The following is a 20,911-nucleotide window of genomic DNA, read 5'->3' as shown; positions in this document are numbered from 1 at the left end:
ATTCCACTGGGAAAGCAAGAGTTAGCAGAATGGATGGTGTGTACAAAGCAGTATTTTACACATCCTAGAATCCAGCATTTAAGGCAACAGGGATGGCAAGTTTAGCTTAATTTATTACATCAAAAAAAGAGAAAGAGAGAAAAGTGAAAAATACAAGGACACAAAAACCATGGGAGAGGACCCTCTCCCACGAAATGAGGTTCAAACCCAAAGAGAATATTCCCAACAATATAAGGCAACAATAACGAAGGAGCCCCTTCCAGCAGGGTGCGCCAGGGATGTGGGTGTGGAGTCGTTGGCTGTGAGGAGAGCTCCCACCTTTTCCAGCTCCAGCAGGGGCACTGCTGGTGGGGAGTGGCGGATGTGGGTACTCCAGCCCCAGCAGGGGCTTAGTGGAGGAAACTGGGTGAGGCACTAGTGAGGCATTCCCAGCTATTCCAGTCCCAGCGTGTGGTGCTGTTGGGAGCAAGAAGAGAGCTTTAGCTGTGCAGGGAGCTCCCATTTACTTCAGCGCCCCCAAAGGGTACTGCACAGCCCATCACTGGCTGCTTCTTCTACCCCCAGCCACCAAGAAGGCTCAGTTCTGAGGATACTTCGAGTCTTCAGTTCCACACATTGGCTCCAGCTGTTCTTTGGTCTCTTTGCTGAGGTTGGTTTTAGGTTTCCCTGAATCCATTTCAGGGTACACAACAACACAAAGCTTCTGTCCTAGCCGAGTCACTACCTCTGCAAGAAAATAAGAGTAAGCGGGTGAGCTTTAAGATAGGAGAAGAAAACCCGCAGCGTCATTTTTCAAAATGGAATTTCAAAAAATTCCCACCCAATTATCTACTCATGACTCACCAATAAACGTGTGGAAGGCAGGTGGTTTGTTCTGCCAATGCACACCTAGGTAGTAGACTGGGACACCTGTCAGCATGATGGCTAGGCCAATCCCACACACCACAGGTTCTGACCATAAGCTGAACACCAACAGGAAGGCCCAGAACAGCAGGTAGATTATGGGGAAGAACAGGCTCACCTGGGGAGGAAAGAGATGGGTTGGATCTGGGCAGGAGCATCAGGAAGTGGGATGCAAGGGAAAAGGTTGGGAGAACAGAGGTTTCTTTATCAAGAACAAAGCTAGCAGAGGTGGGATGAATCCTAGCCCAGTGGTAGACGACATGCCTTGCATGCAGAAGGTCCCAAGCTCAGCCTCCAGCTCTAGCTATGGGGATCTGCTGCTGCTAGTCAAAATAGGCCAAAAGTGGACCCACACTCCAAGACACCCACCAGTTTTGTTAGCAGCGGTGGTGCCACGGGGAAATTCTTTGCTGAGTGCTCCAGAAACAAGAAGTGGTAGTCTGCTCTGCTCCAGTGTCTCCCAGACCCTCAGCCTTTGCCCTCACTCAGGAAACACTGAGGTTCTGGATTATGTTCCTAGGTCATATAGGATCCTGTGGCCCTTTAAGAGCATCTGAAGCTCCTACCAGCTCTAGGTAGCAAGGCCAATGGCCAGGAACACTGGGAATGTTCAGCAACAACTGGAGGACTACAGGTTCTGGTATAAAGGTTTGATTCAGTTGGAAACAGGAAATTTAAAACCATGTGTTTTAAATCAGTGATGTGACACTGATTCAGCTTAATCCATCCTGTGTGGTTCCAAGGGAAGACAACACTGGTGTGAGAAGGTGACAGGGACTGACATAAATAGAGCAGCAGAAATGTGATGGCCAGCATCTTACCTTGATGGGACGGTGTCGGTGAGGTTCCCGCCAGCGCAGCACAACTTGCCCAGCCACAGTCACTCCATAGAACAGGTAGTTGATGAAGCCCACATAATTGATCAGGGTATATATATCACTTGTTACTAACATAAGCAATGTTGAAAGGCACTGCCAGAGACAGACAAAAGGAGAGAGAAAATGCAATTATATTGTTTTCAGAGAAATCGCCCAAGGCACTTGGTCTGCCAAACTGACAGCACCTGCTGGCTAATCCCATTAATTCCCAGGAAAATGCCCCTGCCAAGTTCTTCAGTCACTGGCAATTCTAACTCTGTACTGGCACTTTCTTCTCATCCCTCACTGATGCATCAACTGTCCCCCTCCCAACTCTTTTTTTGATGACTCACAGTGAAAAGTAGGGCAGGTATGGGAGTGCAGCGTCGCACGTGGATCATAGCCAATACGCTGGGCAGGTGGCCTTCCCGGGCTCCAGCAAAAAATAGTCTGTGAATGTTGGAGAGAGAACATCATAAATGCAAGCTGCAATATTATTTACTTACTTTGATCAGCACTGAGGAAGGAAGCTGGCTCCACACTGTGAACAGGACTTACTAAAGAAAGGACCCCGAGAAAGAATGGGGAAGGCTTAAATGGATGAAGGGCCAACTTGGTTCCCCAGTCCTAATATAGGTGTTAAAGTAGAGCTGAATTAGAGAGGCAGCACTATGAAGACATGAGTGAGCAATGCAGTTGTGTGTGGAAGGGGAGCTGCTGCTATAATGGAACTTGATAGCCGAGGATTTCAGCAGATGGAACCTGTAAATGAGAATACATCACTGAATGTCTGCTGAAGGCAGTCAGTTGTGTCCACTGGTGCAATGGGATTTGTGGTTCCTCTCCTCCTCCCATGCCCACCAAAATCTGCTCCAGAGGGTACACAATCCTTCAGAGCTGAATTTAAGGGTGCACAAGGGTGCTGCCTAAGACAGGAGAGGAAGCTTAATTGCACACACAAAAGTCTGTTGTGCCAGCAGAGCTGCAGCTTTTGGGGTATGTACTCCCATGTTTACTCACCTAGAGGAAGTGAAAAGTGATCCATTTACTCCTCCAAAAGTGGAAAGGGCAACAGAGATGGGCATGATCCAAGCCATGACTCCTAACAGTTTCTCTCCAAATGTCTGTGAGGAAGGGAGCAGGAAGAGAGCATGAGGTTAGGGGCATTGTATTTGGAAACAAGGGGAAGGTGAATTTGCACAATGGTGTAGATGGGGCCTCACCACTGCGACAGCATTGGAGGCCAACAACTCCTGGGGTGACATGGCAGTGACATAGGCCACATTGGCGAAGACGTAGACGAAGGTGACCAGGGGAATGGAGATGAAGATGGCTCGAGGCAGGTTCCTGTGAGGAAAAACAATTACAGTTGTACCTTGGTTCTCAAACGCCTTGGCTCCCAAACAAATCGGCTCCTGAATGATCGAAACCCAGAAGTGAGTGTTCCAGTTTTCGAACTATTTTCGGAAGCCAAACATCCAGTGTGGCTTCTGCAGCTTCTGATTGGCTGCAGGGTGCTCCTGCAGCCAATCGGGAGCAGCGTCTTGCTTTTTGAACAGTTCTAGGAGTTGAACGGATTCCCAGAATGCATTCTGTTGGAGAACCAAGGTACGACTGTAGAGTGGAAGAGAGGAATAAAAGTAAACATGGGTCTCATTCCCCTGTATCACCACCAAGGGGGACACTGACTCACTTGTAAGGGTCAACCAGCTCTTCAGTGACATAGTTGAGGAAGTTCCAGCCCCCGTAGGCAAAAGAGCCCTGTAAGAAGGATAGGGCCACCAATCCCACATCTGGTGTCTGGAAAAACTCAAAAGCATGTTTCGGCTCCAGCCAGAAGTATTCACCTGCACAAAGGAGATATTGAAATACAAAAAGGGTTCTTTAAACAAAACAGGTGGGCTGTTCTCCCTCCCTTTCCCTGGGTCAGCTAATTCTCCCCCTCTCTGATACAGACTGGGGCTGGAAACTATGGAAGCCAATCCAATCTCTAAATCTGCTTACTAAGGAATGTTGATAACCCTGAATTTAAAACCCTGCAGCTTATTCTCCTTGGTGTGTGTGGGGGGGGTGAGGGGAGGCAAATACAGTGTTTTGGGGAGACTCCTGTCCCCTTCTTTGACTGACCAGGCTGGGCCTCACCTTTGCAGATCTGTACAACTCCCATAACAATGATAAGTCCCAACGCCAGCAGTTTCCCTGCCGTGAAGATATCCTGGACACGTGTGGCCCAACGCACGCTGGCACAGTTCACCCAAGTCAGCAGTACTGCGGAGAAGCAGGAAAGTCAGTGGGGGAAGGGACAGTCAACATTCCTATTCTGGCCTAAATCTCTCAGTCAAGGCCAGTTTCATGACTGTTGGACACAAGATAATGCTGGGAGCAATGTGTTTTGTTAGGGGCAAATTCAGATGCTGCACTGGCACTTTCCAGGAACAAACAAGGACAGCTTTCTGGTTCAGAGCAGCCACAGCCTTCCTTGGTTTTTGACTGAGATTGTGATTATGGCATGGGTTATATTCTGTAAATCTCTTATGATATCACCACCTCTCATAATAATGGTACAAATATATTCTGCTCCTACAACTGTTTAAGGGTGAAGCTATTCAGAAAAAAAACAATTTATGATCAGCGGACAAGTGATCACAGATACTATTTCCTGGGCTGTCCCTTATTATTTGAAGGGGACCAAGGTACATGACCCACCCCTCAGGATTGTAATCTGGGGTTATATCTGTGCCCTGCAGTATATGGGAAGGAAAAAACCACAGTTCCTATAAATGTTCCTGGAAGTTTGAGGGAATGAAAAACAAACAGATGAGGGAGGGGGAGGTGGTGACCTATTTGGCACCCAGCCTGACTCCATCAAAACATCCCGTCAGCACAAACAGCCCCTGGCCCCTGGTAACCTAACACGACACAAACAGGGTTTACAGACAGGCAGACAGATAGGTAGAAACCCTTACCCTAAACCTTCCAGTACCTACCCACCACAGCAAACAGGAGTGACAAATCAGACCTTCCATTTATCCTGCCCAAATCCATCACACAATCCATCACACTTCCACACTCCCCATGATATATGCACAAAACTGTAACAATAATCAAAATGTAGAGGCAAGCTATCACACATACAAATAGTCTTATAAAAGTCTGCAGTCACAACAAATAATTATTTGGATAACTATGGGGCCCTCCAGATGTTGCTGGACTACAGGTCCCAGCATCCCTGACTAATGGCCATGCTGGCTGCAGGGGCTGATAGGAGTTGGAGTCCAATGTTTACATTATATGAAAAGTGTCACCACTGGGGGGGGGTGACAAAATGCGGGCGGCACTCTCCATGGGGCCTGCAGTGTGCTCGAGCCACGCATTTCTCCTGGGAGTGACGTGGTGGCTTGGGCGCCCGCAGGCTCCCCACTGCCCCAAATGGTCCGCCCGCTTCCTCCCCCTCAGCTGTAGGGCAGTTGAGTGGGAGGAGGTAGACAGACTTCTTGGAGCCCCCCCCCCCGGCACAGGGCATGTGCACCGCCCCAGCCACCCAATCAGCTTGCTTCGCGGCTGGTGAGAGGTAAAAATGTATCTCATTTGTGCTCTTTCTAATGTCCTCTCATTGCTTTTTTCTTTGGCGGGTGGGAGAGAAGGAAGAGAGAGTTAACAGGACCCCCAAAACACAACAGACCAAGAGGAAGTGGAAACTTCTCTGCTTACTCTGCATCCCTTTGCACAATCAGTTCAAGTCCAAAAGGCTCAAAACAGGAAGCCTGGAGGCAGCTTAACAGAAAACCAGTCTGGGGCTGGGGAGAGGAGAGGAGAGTGGTGTGTGCATTTATGTGTGCATTTTAAGGCTTTTTAACACATAAAATTTATCTATAAAACAGAGAGATTCTCCACATACCGGTAGATTATGTGGAGATTGGCTGGCCATCTGTCATGGAAGCTTTAGTTGATATTCCAGCACTGCAGGAAGTTAGACTAGATGGCCCTTGGGGACCCTTCTAACTATGATTCTATTATACATAGTTATGTACATTCACTGCATACAAGTTGGAAACCAATATGACCGCCTTTAAACTATACTGTTTGTTAATCACCCTGAAGAAGCAACAGAGCATTTAACAAGAGAGTGACATGTGTTAAGAGGTAAGTAGTGCACATTTATTGCCCTTGAATATGTACTTTAAACAATTTGATTTCATCAGGAACATATTCCATAAGCTTCAAGGGGGGTTGTATATATGAGGGATTACTGTACAGTGAAATTGAAGTTATGTGGTCAATTACGTATGAATGGAGGGTGAAGGTAGTGAGGATGAGAGTCTGATCTTTCCAGGATAAAGTTGGGTCACAGAGACCCAATCTGTTTCTGCAGATCCCCAAAAGAGGATCTGAGATCAATAGCTAGATTTGGTTCGAAGATCCCAATAATAGATTAGGGCTGCCTAAGGTTTTGGAAAGGGACCTTAGGAGTAGTCCAGGAATAACTCCAGGATGAATGGGTGGATCTGAGTGTAGGATTCTATGGGAAAATATGTTGTGGTTTGGTGTGGGGAGTAGTAGTGTCAAATGAGTGTTTCAGGGGTGGGAGGCGGGAGAGCTGGCTTCACAATATTACAGGAACATATGTTATTGCCTTATGTTCCAACTCAGAGTCAAAACTCCTGGAAGTTCCCTTGTTTCTCAGTATCTCTGGCACTCGGCAGGACTGGATTAAGGCCAGTGAGTCTCCAATTCCATGGGATCCTTTCAGACACAGAATCTCAGAGATGATGCTAGAGCCAGAGGGTGTGGCTCAGATCTGTTGCTATTTTTTTTAGCACACACTGTCCCAGGGGCTAATCAAAACCAGCCACCCTATTTCTGACCTCAAAATAGATCCAGTGCTTCATTCAGAGAGGTCAGAGACCAGTAATGCCACTTCCATGGCATCTCTGTGTCCTCCTTTAAAGTACCAACAAATTTATCCAGGCCAGTCTGTGGCTACCAAGCTGGGACTGGTACAGGAAAACAACATTCTGGCCTGTCCTAGGCTGCTTGCTTACGTCAGTCAGCACTGGAGATACTAAACAGAAACCATAGTACACTAGATAAAGCGGATTAAGTCTTGCTTCACAAGGCTCTGGTGACACTGCCCAATTCCAGTCTCACAATGATTACCTCGTCATCAGCCATAGCCCTCTCTCTCATCAGTCTTCCTGCTAAATTTTACCACTGGCTATTCTGAACCACCAGTATTATCTCTGTTTGTTTGATTGACTGAATTAATTTATGAATCACTTCACACAAAGCGTCCTGAAGTGATTTAACAATAAAAACATCAACATATAAATGAAATTTCTAGGCGAATATAGATAAAGGCTGGGATAAAAATCTTCACTTGAAAGGCATGCTGGAAGAGAAACAAGACTTCAGTCCTTCAACTGTAATTGACAGTCCAATGTTATCTGTTTCCAATCCCTCCCGTCTGGTTGTTGTTCTTTACTAATTCCACAGCCTTTGCATTCCAGTATTCGATTTCAAAATTTGGCCAAAAGGCCCATTAGTAAGCAGCTCCTCTTTGTTGAGGTCTGGAGGCATAGATTTTTCTTCTTCTCTGCCTCTCTTTCATATGCACATACAGTATAATCTCTCCCTTTTTAGCTGACTCAGCTGCTGAGTAACTGGCTTTAACTCGATGGATAAACTCTTGCTGAGCTGCTGCAGCTGGCTTGCATAAGCGCCTCAGCCAAATCCCCTCCCTGGCTGGTGCTTGTCTTTCCCCACCCCCACCCCTGCCTTGGAGCTAGAAAGGAACGAAACTAGTTCAGGCCTGATTTTTCCAGTAACTGATGTCCTAAAGTAACCTCAGGGAAAATTATCCCTCCTAAATGTCTTTGAGTTCATGGGGAACACAGCTGCCCACTCCCCACTGATTCAGATTGGGGCAACTGTGCAGACATCCAAGACAGGACAGGTGGGGGGGAGCCTGTAGACAGACGGACAGAAATGGCTTAAAGCTTTGGTGGAAAGAATCTCCTGGCATTTGGGCATTCCTTCTACTTCCTGTGTTCCTCACTCTGACCCTTCTAACCTTTCTGCTCCTGTCTTGTACTCATTGCATGTGGGGTGCTTTTAGAGTGAGGCTGCATACACACCATACATTTAAAGCACACACACACTCCAAGAATCCTGAGCACTGCACCCCCTCACAGAGCTACATGTCCCAGCAGTGGCGTAGCGTGGGGGGTGCAGGGGGGGCCGGCCGCACCGGGTGCAACATCTGGGGGTTAGGGTTAGGGGGCGCAAATCCACAGGTTAGGGGGCGCAAATTACTTGCCTTGCCCTGGGTGCTGACAACCCACGCTACGCCACTGTGTCCCAGCACCCTTAGCAAACTATATTTCCCAGAATTATTTGGAGGAGAAATTCCAATGCTGCTTACACAGCCTCTGCTACAGCTGTGGGTAAAGAGCTCTATTTCAGATTAGTAGGATGCAAGATGCACACCAAAGGACGCTCAATATTAAATTGCAAAAAGTATCCTATTTTAAGAACGTTTGTTGTCATTATTTGTATTTTATAGCTCACAGTACCTAGAACACAGGTCAAGCAGTGATACACCTTTCCAAAAGAGTGAAAGAATTTGTTCTTTTGGTATGCAGGCCAAATGAACATTATTCCACATATTTGTACCCACTCCAACTACAAAGAGCTCAGAGTGGCTTACACAGATGTGAGTTAACCTGTTTTATTCTTACAACAACCTTGGAAAGTAGACTAGGTGTGAGAGAGGGACTGGCCCAAGGTCACTCAGTAAATTTAGTAGGCCAAACAAAGATGCAAACTTATATCTTTCTGGTCCAAGTATACCAGCCTAGCTTCAACATCACACTGGATATTGGAATAATTACTAAATGTATAGAAATGGTGAGTTGGCCATAGCTATACATGCCTCTGAGGAATAACTACACATAGTTTGAAACTCTTGAGGGAGAATCTGCTGTTGGCTAGATCAACTGTAACATAACTCCAGGGTCTTTGAGTAGATAAAAAGTGCTTCCAGAATGTCACTATTTTGGGGGGTGTTTCAGTCACATACCAGCAAATTCAGGTTGTTAAATCATAATTGATTGGGGAGGGGGTTGCAGTAAGGAAAGTGATGGGGAAATGCACTGGAAACTGTGTGATAACTCTTGTCTTGGCACAATGTCATTTAACCTCCCTGCAAGGAACTTACAAACTGCCAGTTCAGTCAATCTGAATCAGCCCAATATTCATGGCTAATGGATGGTAGTGGGCTCAGTACTTACAAAGGCAGACCCCAGCGAGCAGTCGCAATCCGGTTTCTGGGGGAAGGCAGGTGGGGAAGAGTGGCTGCAGTACGTAGTTTGAGAAAGTGAGGGCAATAACAGCCTGGTTGGTGGGGTAGATCACCAGGACGGCAATCCATAACCGCAAGAACCTTGAGAGAAATATTCCAAGTGTGAAAGAGTTAGACAATCTGCCTCTCAAAACTCATCCCCTCCTACTTTTAATCCTGCTCCATTTCCCCAGCCACCTACTTACATCCTTATTTCTTCTTTCCTCACTTACCCAGCCAGTCCCCCGAAAATGTCCTTGACATAGGAATAGTCGCCTCCAGATTTGGGGATGGTGACTCCCAATTCTGCATAGCACAGAGCCCCCACGGCTGTGATAAGACCCGTTACAATCCACACAATTAGTGCCAGTCCTACTGAGCCTGCATTCTCCAACACACCCTTCGGTGACACAAAGATCCCTGATCCAATGATGTTACCTGGAGAAGAAACAAAGGGGTACAGAGAGATTAGAAATCATAGAGGGAAATGGTGAGAGGGGAGACTCTCTCTAGTGCAGAGGCCCTCCAGATGCCATTGGATTCCAACTCCCATCAGCTCCAGCCAGCATGACCAATGATCAGGGGTTTTGGGAACTGGAATGCAGCAACTTTCAGAGGGCCACAGGCTAGCTACTGCTGCTCTAGTGCAACAAACATTGTAGTTATCTATATGGGTTTGCAGAGTCTAAGATATTGGCCCAAGAAGTGGAATTACCCTCTGTGTCTAATAAGAAAGGTTAACTTAGGGTGACATTTAAATGTCAGCTTCTTCATATATCACCAACTGGAGAACAGACTACCTCTTGTACTAATCAAATTCTCTGTCTGGTAAGAAGAAATAGAAATATCCATGTTTGTGTTATAAAACTTTTCAGAATGGAAATTGTTTATACCACTTTGTTATTTAATGTATTTTCTATTTCTATAACACCCAAAATGATATGATATGATATGATTATAATATAATATAATACAATGTAATGTAATATAATATAATATAATATAATATAATATAATATAATATAATATAATATAATATAATATAATATAATATAATATAATATAATATAATATAATATATAATATAATATAATATAATATAATATAATATGATAATATATACCCAATTTTTAAGGTGAAAAGGAAAGTCTCAGACTTAGACTATTTAGAGTCAACTCATGTTGATTTAACATAAGAATAATAGAAACAAGCACTTAATTCTTAGCAAATAGGTTTAGGACTGGGAGGTAATGATCTATTTTTTCCCCTACAGGTGGCCTGATTGCACACATATGCCAAGTACTTGCAAATCACGTCTCCTGTGTCTGGGGAGGCCAGGACTGTATGCTTAGCAACTAGCCTATCTGTGATTCCAAACCTTCCATTTTTTGTAGCCTTGCTTTGCTTCAGCATACTGAATCTGTATTGCAGAAATGGCCCCATGGCCAAAGCAGGAAGGTTACCATTTTTAAAAGCAAACTTCTGGCCGTATAATTCCAACTGTGGCTTCAATGCGTATAGAGGACATTGTGTGCAAGGATAGAGGACATTGTGTGCAAGTATAGAGGACATTGTTATCTTCTATAACCTGGGAGATGCTCCAAAGGCATCGCTGGGGATCTCAGTCTGGCACATTTCTCTTTGTGAAAAAGAGCTTTAAAATTATCAAATAAAATAAAATTCCACTGGAATATTCGTCCAGATCAGGCATAGGCAAACTCGGCCCTCCAGGTGTTTTGAGACTACAGTTCCTATCATCCCTGACCACTGGTTGTTAGATGGGGAAGATGGGAGCTGTTATTTATGCATTTGTCCCTGTCACTACATTGCTGGCTGAATACCTCAGAGTGTACACTGTCCAACTTTCCATGCTTGTGGACACATTCTGGCTCTATTCCCATTGCAGAGAATCATTCCACTATTTTTCATTAAGAAAATTAAAACTCTGCAGATGTGAATTGAAGCCAAAGGGCTGGATGGAGGTGTGGCTGAAAGTACCAGCCGCAGGGTAGGGTTGGGCTGCATTGCAACAGGCCAGTGGAAGTGAGAGGGGCCAGAGAATTACTGTATACACAAAACTTGAGAAGATGGGGCAGGGGGTGGCTAAGGGAAGAAAGAGGGATGAAGGAAAGGCTAGAGTGGCTTGAATTTGTGAAAAGAAATACAGGAGGAACTGGTTATGTGTCGTGCTTTGGGAAAGTGGAAACTCTCCCTAAGGTGGGCTTTAGTGATCCTTCTGATCAAGAAGGAACCAAAGAAGCAGGGCAAGGAATACTGAAAAGTGCTGATAGATGACAACTTGCCATCCTAGCGTGCAGAGATGGAGAGAGAGAATAGAGCAATGCAGTACACTGTGGAATGAGGGGCAGAGGCAGTGGGAGGAGAACTCAATAAGCAGGTAGAATTTGGGTATTAGTGAGGCTTGGAAAAGTAGGGAAGCAAGGGTTTTCTCTTTCAAAGCGCTTCCTCGTCCTCGTCCTCCTCTGTTTGTTCAGCGGTCTCCTGGCACCTGCTGAAACAAAGCCATCTGGAATGAGACTGATGGAGTTGGAACAAACATGCTCCGAGAGAGCCACGTTCCAGCTGCACTGGGGTGGAAAACAAACTCCAGTCTCTAACTGTTTGGGGAACTGTAAAGGTACGATCTGCTCCTGCATGGCTCTGCTGGCAGCCTTTAAATCAGAAGTCCCCTAGGCCGTGGAACCCTACATAATTTCATTTGTATGCTGCTTTTCTGTGGTTCAAACCATGCTCACAGCAGCTTACATGAAAAAAAAAAATGCATAACTAAAGTAGTTGTAAACAATAAAACAAACATAAAAATACATAACCAAACTGAAAAAATTCCACATAAATCTCAAGATACAAAAAACCAAAAGCAACCATCTCCACAGCAAAAAAAACCCCCGAACCACACCACAGCCCAAGAGTCTAAGTTGCATCTCCGTATGAGGCAGGGACAACTGGAGGACTTCATTGCTTGTCCATCTCAGAGAGCTGGCTACTTTGGCAAGGGGCAGTTCAGAGAAATCTTGCCCGCCATGAATTTGCAACCTCATCCGGCGCAAAGCAGCTGTGTATGTTCCCATTCTTGCTTGTTCCTGAGATCCATCTCCTTCTGGGCCATGACAGCAGTATATACAAGCATTCCACACCCACTGCTGAGATGCTAATGTTTTTAGGGCTGTATATATTTATCAGCGATTGTGTGTGTCCCAAAACATAGAAGGGCTTAGGGTGGAGTACCACAACAAAATGAGCTGGGAATTGGCCAGGAATCTGGTTATCTCAACGGAGAATGAAACAGGCTGGGGTTATGAGGAATTCAGTTGGTAGTGCTGGAACTGCTTCAGGGAGGGGAAAACTAGCTTTAATCGGATTGGTGATGTGAACTGACAGCTCTAAAGTATTTATAGAAAGGAGGGAAAGGAAGACAAACAGAAAAAAAAAGAAAGGGTGGCTAAATTTAGAAAGGAGCATAAATAAATAAAGAGAAGGAAGGTTTTCTGGTAACTGCAGAATATGAGCCACAAGCCTCCTAGCCAAGTTGGGGCATGGTGCTAATCACTGCTACAGGAAAGACAGAAGATCCAAGGCCAAGATAGACGGTCATAGCAGGACCTCTGCTTCCTGGATTATAGGGGACAATGAATATCACCCAATGTTAGACGAATATGAGAAGATAGTATTGTCCAGTTCAGGGCTAACAGGGAAAATAACATCCCACCAGAGTCCCAACTCACCCACTATAATGCCACATGCGCTCATCAGCCCAATCTCTTTCTTGAGTGCAACACCACCTTCTTCTGTTTTTTCAGGGCTATCCGAACCCTTCTCAGAACCACCTCGATGACGTGCTCCATCCTCCATAGTGTTGAACGGGTCAGCACCAAGTAACTATGGGTTCGAGGTTGTGGATGGCTCTCCTAGAACTGGAATGACTCTGGATTCACTCTGTGTCTGCTGGTCCAGTTACAGGCTTGAATCTTGTGAAAACGGACTTCTGCAAACTTTCCAGCTCCAAATTACAGTACAGTATACCTGTTCCCAGTCTTGCTCTGCCAGTCCACTTTGGGGATCTCTGTCTGAAATCTTTAGTCAAGATGTCCCAGTCTGTGCTTCAGGTGATGGCCAGATCTGCTGTCTCTCTTCTAGAAGCAAATTACAGTAGTTGTATCTTCTTCCTCTGATTAGAAACTTCCTTTCTAATAGCAGAAAATGCTGGATTTGCCTTGGTTCTAGCACCAACCTTTGTTAGAACTGAGTTAGGTCTTTCTATCAGCTTTGATATGGGTGTCCGCAGCTAGATTTTCTTTGGTTCTGATATCAAACTAACCCTCTCTCACATGCAGTAAGTACTAGATATTTTCCTCTCCAAATCACAGGTGCAGATGTTGTGGGATTCCTCTCCCACGTTGTTGTTGCCGTTTCTTCTTGTGTAGTTTGTCCTGAAGGGAAGGAGGAGAACCGCACAACAGTGCAGGGGAAACCGACTGGTTTGATCTTGTTTGTGCAGCTCCCACACACCCACTACCACAGTTCTTTTCTGATCAGTGGCGGTTGTTCTAAAGATTTCCCTAGATCTTCCTCGTGGCTCAGTTTGGACAGGGATCGCTCTAGGTGCCAGGGTGGTTTCTCATTACAGCGTTTCTCTCGCTTTGATGGTTGATTCGCCGCTTTTGTTGTCCCAGCCGAGCTTCTCTCCCCACCAGGTCTCTCCGCTTCTCATTCCTTCTCGCAGACCAGCTCTCGAGCTTCTCTGCTCTGCATTTGTTTTTCTCCCTCTTGAGTTTCTTTCCCCTGCTCTTGCGCTGAACCAGCCGCTGCCGGTCGTGGGGCGAGGCGGGGGGAGATAATTCTCCGCTCCAGGAGAGGCAGAGACAGACTCCTCCTCCCTCTCGCCTTACCTCTCGGCTTAAAACTCATCCACGGAAGCTGGTCCTCTTGTCGCTTTGGGATCTCGCTCGCCTTCCGATGCCACTGGCTCTCGTTATGCCTCGTTCGGTCTCGTCTTCTAATAGTATCAAAGGTGCCCCGTCCGCTGTTGCAGGGGGTGGGGAACACGCATTAGTCGACATGAGCCTAACCCGCGAGACACCAGCTCGTTACCAGAGCAGATTGATCCACCATAATCCGCGACCCCCGTGGAAACGTATCTGATCGCTCCCATCTGTTTATCACAACTGGAATCTAGCCCCAACAACTGCTACATTATCCCATATCGTCGTGGGACCACGTGACACATAGTTCCTCAGGTTAACGGGTGCCTTTCATTTCCGAACGAAATGACCAACTCTTTCATTGCACAATTTCAAAGAATTCTCACTATACATAAATATGTTCACACTATTGTACTGGTATTCCTCTTTCTTACACCCCCTTCCAAATTATCTTTTTCTCCACGTAAGCTTTTAGGCCACAGATCAAACTTAACTTTGCTGCATTGTTTTATTGTGCATTATATTATTTGAGTGTTTTATTACTATGACCCGCCCTGGAGTCATTGGAAGAAGGGCGCGATGTAAGTTTTAAAAATAAAGCATTCCTTTAGTTAACCCCAATACTTTTCTGCAATACTGTGAGCACGCAAAGCCAAGTTTACACGCTGCTGGATTTCCTCACAAAACTCGTATCCTATCCAGAGCTTTACCAATCTCTTCTTTTCCTCCTCCACCCCTGCAACTGTGGCTCCCTCTTGTTACGTTTCAGATTGCAAGAACATCAGTTTAGGTTCATCCCAACCCCGCCAAGTCTTGTGTAAAGTACCCTGTGCTGACATTGACTCCAAGCCTTTCGGTAAGGGCACACACTGACAAAATTGTTCTCTGCAAATAATAGCGATTTTTTCCGGAAATGAGTTTCTCCGCCTCTGCTCCCCCGGGCCGCTACCATTCACTGTGGTGATGCTTCAGTTTATCTGTTTATTGCTCAATAGCGTCTATTAACGATCTTAATCTTGCTCCCTACTCAGCTTGGTGTGTGCACCGCCAATATACTGTAATCCCCTTTTAAAAAGGGTCAGGAGTCCCGATTTTGCTCCATGATGGACCTGTTTTTTGGAAGCCTCTCAACTTCCAGACCTGGAAAAGCAGAAAAAAGACTTGACAACGGGGGGGGGGGGGGGGCGGGGAAGGACCAGAATGACAGGATTTTGTGTGCCCCCACTTTTCCTGTGTACTATTCCTCTTCCTTCTTCCCCCGCACCTTCTGTTCAATGTCCCCACTTCCCCTTGCTTGGCACATTTCTCCCTCTGCTATCTCTGCTGATCTCGCACGTTCTCCTGCAATGTGGGGGTGAAGTCCAGCCTTTGGGGAGCACCCTTGACTCTTTTTTATCGTCATCTCAGCAGGAACAGGCTAGAGCAAAGGTCAGGGCTGGGAAGGAGAGAAGATAACAGCAGAGGATGAGAAACAGCAGGAGGGTGTGGGGACTCAGCAGCAGCAGCAGCGACTGCACGACAATCCATTAGAGTTGTGGGCTAAGGCAGTCACGTGAACGAAAGAAAAAGGGGAATAACAAGATCAAAGTGGAACTGACATGAAGCAAAACTGCAGTAAACATCTCATGACTTAATTCCTTCCTTCCACATCCCCATCTCGAAATTTACGGTAACTAGGATTCAACTGCTCCCTATAGTTTGAGAGGGCTTCTGGATCCAGTTCTCTGATTTGGAGACTAAGTGGCTAGAAATGCATTTTAGCAACTGTGGCTGGCATGGGCGTAAATAAATAAAAATACTTAACTAACTGACCAATTGCGTTGCAGATAACTCGGGTTTGCCTCCTCCACCCAACATGATGCCTGCCCTCCTAAAATAAACCCTGGCTACCCCCATGGTAGTGGGACACAGGTGGCGCTGTGGGTAAAAGCCTCAGTGCCTAGGGCTTGCCGATCGAAAGGTTGGCGGTTCGAATCCCTGCGGCGGGGTGCGCTCCCGTCGTTCGGTCCCAGCGCCTGCCAACCTAGCAGTTCGAAAGCACCCCCGGGTGCAAGTAGACAAATAGGGACCGCTTACTAGTGGGAAGGTAAACGGTGTTTCCGTGTGCGGCTCTGGCTCGCCAGAGCAGCGATGTCACGCTGGCCACGTGACCCGGAAGTGTCTCCGGACAGCGCTGGCCCCCGGCCTCTTGAGTGAGATGGGCGCACAACCCTAGAGTCTGTCAAGACTGGCCCGTACGGGCAGGGGTACCTTTACCTTACCCCCATGGTGCCTGGTCTGAGAGTTACGGTCATTCCTGGGCCGAGAGGCCTTGCCACAGTAATTCACACGCTGGTTACTTCAAGACTGGATTACTGCAGCGTTTCCCAACCTTGGGCCTCCAGCTGTTTTTGGACTACAACTCCCATCATCCTTAGCTAGCAAGACCAGTGGTCAGGGATGATGGGAATTGTAGTCCGAAAACAGCTGGAAGCCCAAGGTTGGGAAACACTGGATTACTGCAATATGCTCTATGTGGGGCTTCCCTCGCGCTTGATTCGGAAGGTGCAGTTGGTGCAGAATGCTGCAGCACAATTGCTGACAGGGGTAAGGCCTTGTCAGCATATACCACCTGCACTCAGGGATCTGCGCTGGCTACCAATTTGCTACCGAGCCAAACTCAAGACATATTCAGATTAGCATATAAAGCCCTGAATAACTTGGAACCAGTTTTTCTCGGAGGTCATACCCTTCATGCATCTACTTGGCTGCTTCAATCGGCAGAATTGGCACTGCCACAGGTGCCAGATAATCCCCATTCCACATTTGTAAGAACTCAATTGTTTAGTGTGGCAGCGACACTTTGGAACTCCCTGCCAATTGACACCAAGCAGGCGCCTTTCCTGTACTCTTTTTTAGCGCCTGCTAAAAACATTCCAGTTTAGACACACCTACCCAGATGCTTAGAAAATTGAAGTACTGTAATTTTAATCTGTTTTAGTATTTTAATTTATATATTTTTTAAAGTAGGGTTGTGAATTCCGTCTTCATTTTACCGCATTACCTTTTTGTAAACTGCTTTGAGGGTGGTTGTTGTGGTTTTTTTAAACAATCAAGTGGTGTATTAATTCTATGCAATAAAATCCATCCTGGCCTTGCTGGTTCTGCCTCCTTCTGGTATCAGTTTAAAAGGACCACAGATTAGGATCCCACACCCTCCATATTTAGGTTCTCCCCATTCTAGGCTCCTCCTGCATCTACGGCCCTCAAAAGCCATTTTATCCCCTTATTGCTCCTCACTTCCTCCAAAGAATTTTGGCAAGTTTTTCTCATTAAGCAGTAGGAAGCGAATTCAGCAGCACAACTTCCTGAGGCAAAGAAAAAGTGGGTTGGAAATACTTGGGATCTGCTGGATCTCCCTGTACTGACAAGTGTCTACCATTTCCCCCAAGGACAGATCCAAGGAGCCAGTGAGGAGATTGAGCTGGAAGATCCACAACCCTTGCCAAAACTCCTTTGCTTTTTCTTACCAACGAGGCACCCCAAAATTACCCACTGAGCTGGCGCAGAAATGATGCCTTTAAGGGCAAGAAAAATGGCGACCAAAACTCCCCCCCCCCTCCAAACCCCAGCTGGACTATGAACCAAACTCAGAGGGACGACACCCATGGAAATTAATGGACACAAGTTGTTCATCATTTTCAGCGGGTCAACTCCTGAGTAATACTTCAAGTTGAATCCCACCCACTTTTACCTCAGAAACTCCCTGCCCGTCCTCGCCAACTCTCGGAGCCCACTTTCAGATTCCCCAAACTCTCTCTTCGCCTCCATTCCTTTTTCTTAGTTTTCACACAGTATCCCCCTTCCTACCCTAAAAGCCCCTTCCTCACACACCCCACCCTGCCATTTTTATACGCCTGCTTCTCTCTCCTGAGCCACAACGCTGCCCTCCATTTGCGCCCCTCCCCCTCTTCTCCTTAATCCCCTTCAGTCCTCGCGCCGGATTCCTTCCCCCCGGGCAACCCGTTTCCCGCCTTTTTTAACGGTCGTTTTTCGCTCAGCGCGAGGCGGCCAAGTAGTCTCGAGAAAAGGGCGGGAAACAGGCAGCGGCCGGGTTAGGAACTTGCCTTGCCTATCGGCGTGTGAAGCGACCCTGCCTTAAATTATAAATTTGAGAATTTTATACAGTACTGTAATTGACTTTTCAGACGGCAATCGCTGCATGAAAAACAGGCGGGTTAGAAGAGTGGGGGTAGAAAGAAAAGAGGTATTGAAGGAGCTGATGAAAATCCTTTTTATTAGTGGGGGTGGGACCCTGGTCCCTGACCCTCCTTCACTTAATTTTGGGAAAGCTGCTTTCAAAATGTGGATTCCTTCAGCACTTCCTTTAAGTCATGTTCTTCCTTTGTTGTTCTCAATAGGAATTTGCCTCCAGCTGTCTCTAGATGGCAGGGACAGTCCCTTTTTTCTAGTACCTGTCCCTGATACCATAAATTGTCCCTGCTTTCAGACAGTTGTCCATTTTAGGAGACACCACACACACTTAAAAGACTAATACTAATCTATTTTGTGCATAAACAGGTGGATCCTCCTAAATTCATTTGATTTTTGTGTGCAGGCCACAAAAAAACACCCTCAAACCATTTTCAACATCCTTTTCCAGGGCCTGCACTATAAAAGCACAGACCTAAATGCACCTAAGGTGCTTCCATGGCGCAAAAACATGAATCCAAGATACAGATCCTGCCACCAAATCGCCACTCATATCTGTATCCATGGACTCGCATAGTAAAAAATAATCGATCAAACACACCAGGTTGTAAGTGTGTGAAAACATGTATATTTTGGATTTCGCCTCCAAAATCTACCATCAAATCACACTCTTCAGATTGAATAGTAAAAAATAATGGTTTCAGCACACTGGCACATCAGTGTGGTGCAAAAAATGAATCTGGATCCACATTGTTGCACATTAAGGTACCTCAAATCCACTGTCAAATCCTAACCATGCATTCAGGTCCATGGGCTACATTGTAAAAGTCATAGACCCAGAGTTTGTTGCCATCCATATGTCACAGTGGAGAAGCATGCCTTTTGGGGTGAAATCAAAAACTGTTGAAAGGCTGAAGCACCTGTTGTGGCTGTAGAGATTGATACGCCAGTGGTGCAAACAACAACAACAACAACAACCCAAAAACCATAGTTATGAGGCATAGAGACCCATCAATCTGCTCATGAATTTTGCATGCCACTGGGGTGGACTTTGGTAATATGGTGCCCTGACTGTGGCCAAAATTTGGTGCCCCCAAATGGATCTTCTCAATTACTGATTTTCTTGATTTTGTGTCCCCTGGCTGAGTACCCTAGACCAGTGGCGTAGCGTGGGGGGTGCAGGGGGGGCCGGCCGCACCGGGCGCAACATCTGGGGTTAGGGCAAATCCACGGGTTAGGGGGCGCAAATCCACGGGTTAGGGGGCGCAAATCCACGGGTTAGGGGGCGCAAATTACTTGCCTTGCCCCGGGTGCTGACAACCCACGCTACGCCACTGCCCTAGACAGGGCAACTGCCCAAACCACCCTAAATCTGGTGCTGAGGCCAGAAAAAGCTGCTGCTTCATCATGATTTACACCAATGCAAACAAATGACACCATAAAAATTATAGATCTGGTTGCCTCTGTTGCACCACCACTGTGGAAAGAAACATCAATATGACAAAACAGATGTGAACTGTCATTTCAAAGCAGGAGGATAGTGTTGCTGTTAAAAAACAACAACCATGAGGATCTGCACTTCAGATTCACGTTTCTGTCTTATGGTGCGGCCATAAAGTACTGGACTCTTGGCTAAGAGTGCAGTAGAATTGCATCTCATAATATTTTCTTTACTGCTACAGTTTTAAATCCTGTGATTTTCTGAACCTATTCAAAGGGAAGGGATTAAGTTTAACTATTCCATTGAAATCAATGGGTCTTAAATGTGCCATGTACTGGTAAAAATTGACATATCCTCCTTATATACTGCACCTTTCTTAACAGAAGCTGAGGGAGGACCTCTGCCTCACCTGTCCTTCTTGCAACATGGACTGGTTTCATTGCAATCAGTGCTTTATCCAGGACGCATCTGACTATTACGTCACCAGCTGTGGACACATATTTTGCAAAAAATGTGCTGGTACAGGTAAGAGTAACAGTGTGATGTTTATACCATGTCTGGGATGCAACATTCAGTCACCAATGCTGCCTTCCTACACACACCTTCAGAAGATGACTAGGTAGTGAACTTTCCTATGAGTTTCTTGCATCCTGCACATGAAAACATATTGCTCATGTTTTGATTTGTCAGCTGTACAACAGAACTTGACTGATCAAAAGCCAGCAGTCAGAAATACTAAAATTTTCAAATCTGCTTTTTAAAGACCATCTAATGCAAGGGAAGCCAACATGGTACCCTCCATATATTACTGGATTCCCAACTCCCATGAACATGGATGATGGGACTCACATTTGGAACTCACTATATAGGTCACCTCTGATCTAACAAATTTGAAGATTGGGCCCATCTTCTGATATAAGAACTTTTATATTATTTAGAATAAATTTCCACATATTATTCTAACACCTTTTGCATTTTAATCCTGACAGATAAATGCCCATCATGTGGAACCAGCTGCAAATACTTGTTTCTCAATAATAATGTAAGTTGTAGTTTCTTGAAAGCAGAATCTTATATTCTCCTTTGTTTTCATGGACTTTCTGAAACACAGATGTTCTAGTTGTACCACATCCATTTTGGCTAATGTATGGAGTTACTTCTTATAAGGCTAAAATGTTACAATTTTGAAAACACTTGTCTCATTTAATTAGCTGTTAATACAGGGCTGGGGACTGGCAGG

General features: G+C 45.9%; 2 protein-coding genes across 15 annotated transcripts in view; one reads left to right on the top strand and one right to left on the bottom strand.

Moving 5' to 3' along the window:
* Positions 1–95: 95 nt before the first annotated feature.
* On the bottom strand, positions 96–15,150 carry SLC7A8 (solute carrier family 7 member 8). The gene is made up of 12 exons (XM_081836593.1): positions 14,866–15,150; positions 12,843–14,140; positions 9,333–9,537; positions 9,050–9,201; positions 3,903–4,028; positions 3,454–3,607; positions 2,984–3,107; positions 2,781–2,884; positions 2,114–2,210; positions 1,725–1,874; positions 844–1,021; positions 96–726 (listed from the first exon to the last, which is right to left on the bottom strand). The coding sequence occupies exons 2-12, from the start codon at positions 12,967–12,969 to the stop codon at positions 578–580; spliced, it is 1,566 nt and encodes a 521-aa protein (XP_081692719.1). The 5' UTR covers positions 12,970–14,140; positions 14,866–15,150; the 3' UTR covers positions 96–577.
* RNF212B (ring finger protein 212B) overlaps positions 10,205–20,911 on the top strand; it is a 24,328-nt gene continuing 13,621 nt past the window's right edge. For 6 of the 14 annotated variants that reach the window (XR_014150523.1, XR_014150524.1, XR_014150525.1 and 3 more), the window contains exons 1-3: positions 17,773–18,285; positions 20,055–20,196; positions 20,661–20,713. Coding sequence is in view for 10 of the 14 variants with exons in the window: in XM_081836608.1 (XP_081692734.1) it covers positions 18,241–18,285; positions 20,055–20,196; positions 20,661–20,713 (240 nt within the window). In the remaining 4 variants the exon portion in view is untranslated. Of the gene's footprint in view, positions 12,506–16,767; positions 16,995–17,772; positions 18,286–19,002; positions 19,285–20,054; positions 20,197–20,660; positions 20,714–20,911 lie in introns of those variants that run through there. The other 8 variants (XM_081836609.1, XM_081836617.1, XM_081836616.1 and 5 more) reach the window with 8 other exon arrangements.

Source organism: Podarcis erhardii (assembly GCF_964252035.2).
Source record: "Podarcis erhardii genome assembly, chromosome: 13".
Taxonomy (NCBI): Eukaryota; Metazoa; Chordata; class Lepidosauria; order Squamata; family Lacertidae; genus Podarcis; species Podarcis erhardii.
Note: the sequence above shows the minus strand (reverse complement) of the source record. Positions and strands in the feature narration are given on the sequence as shown.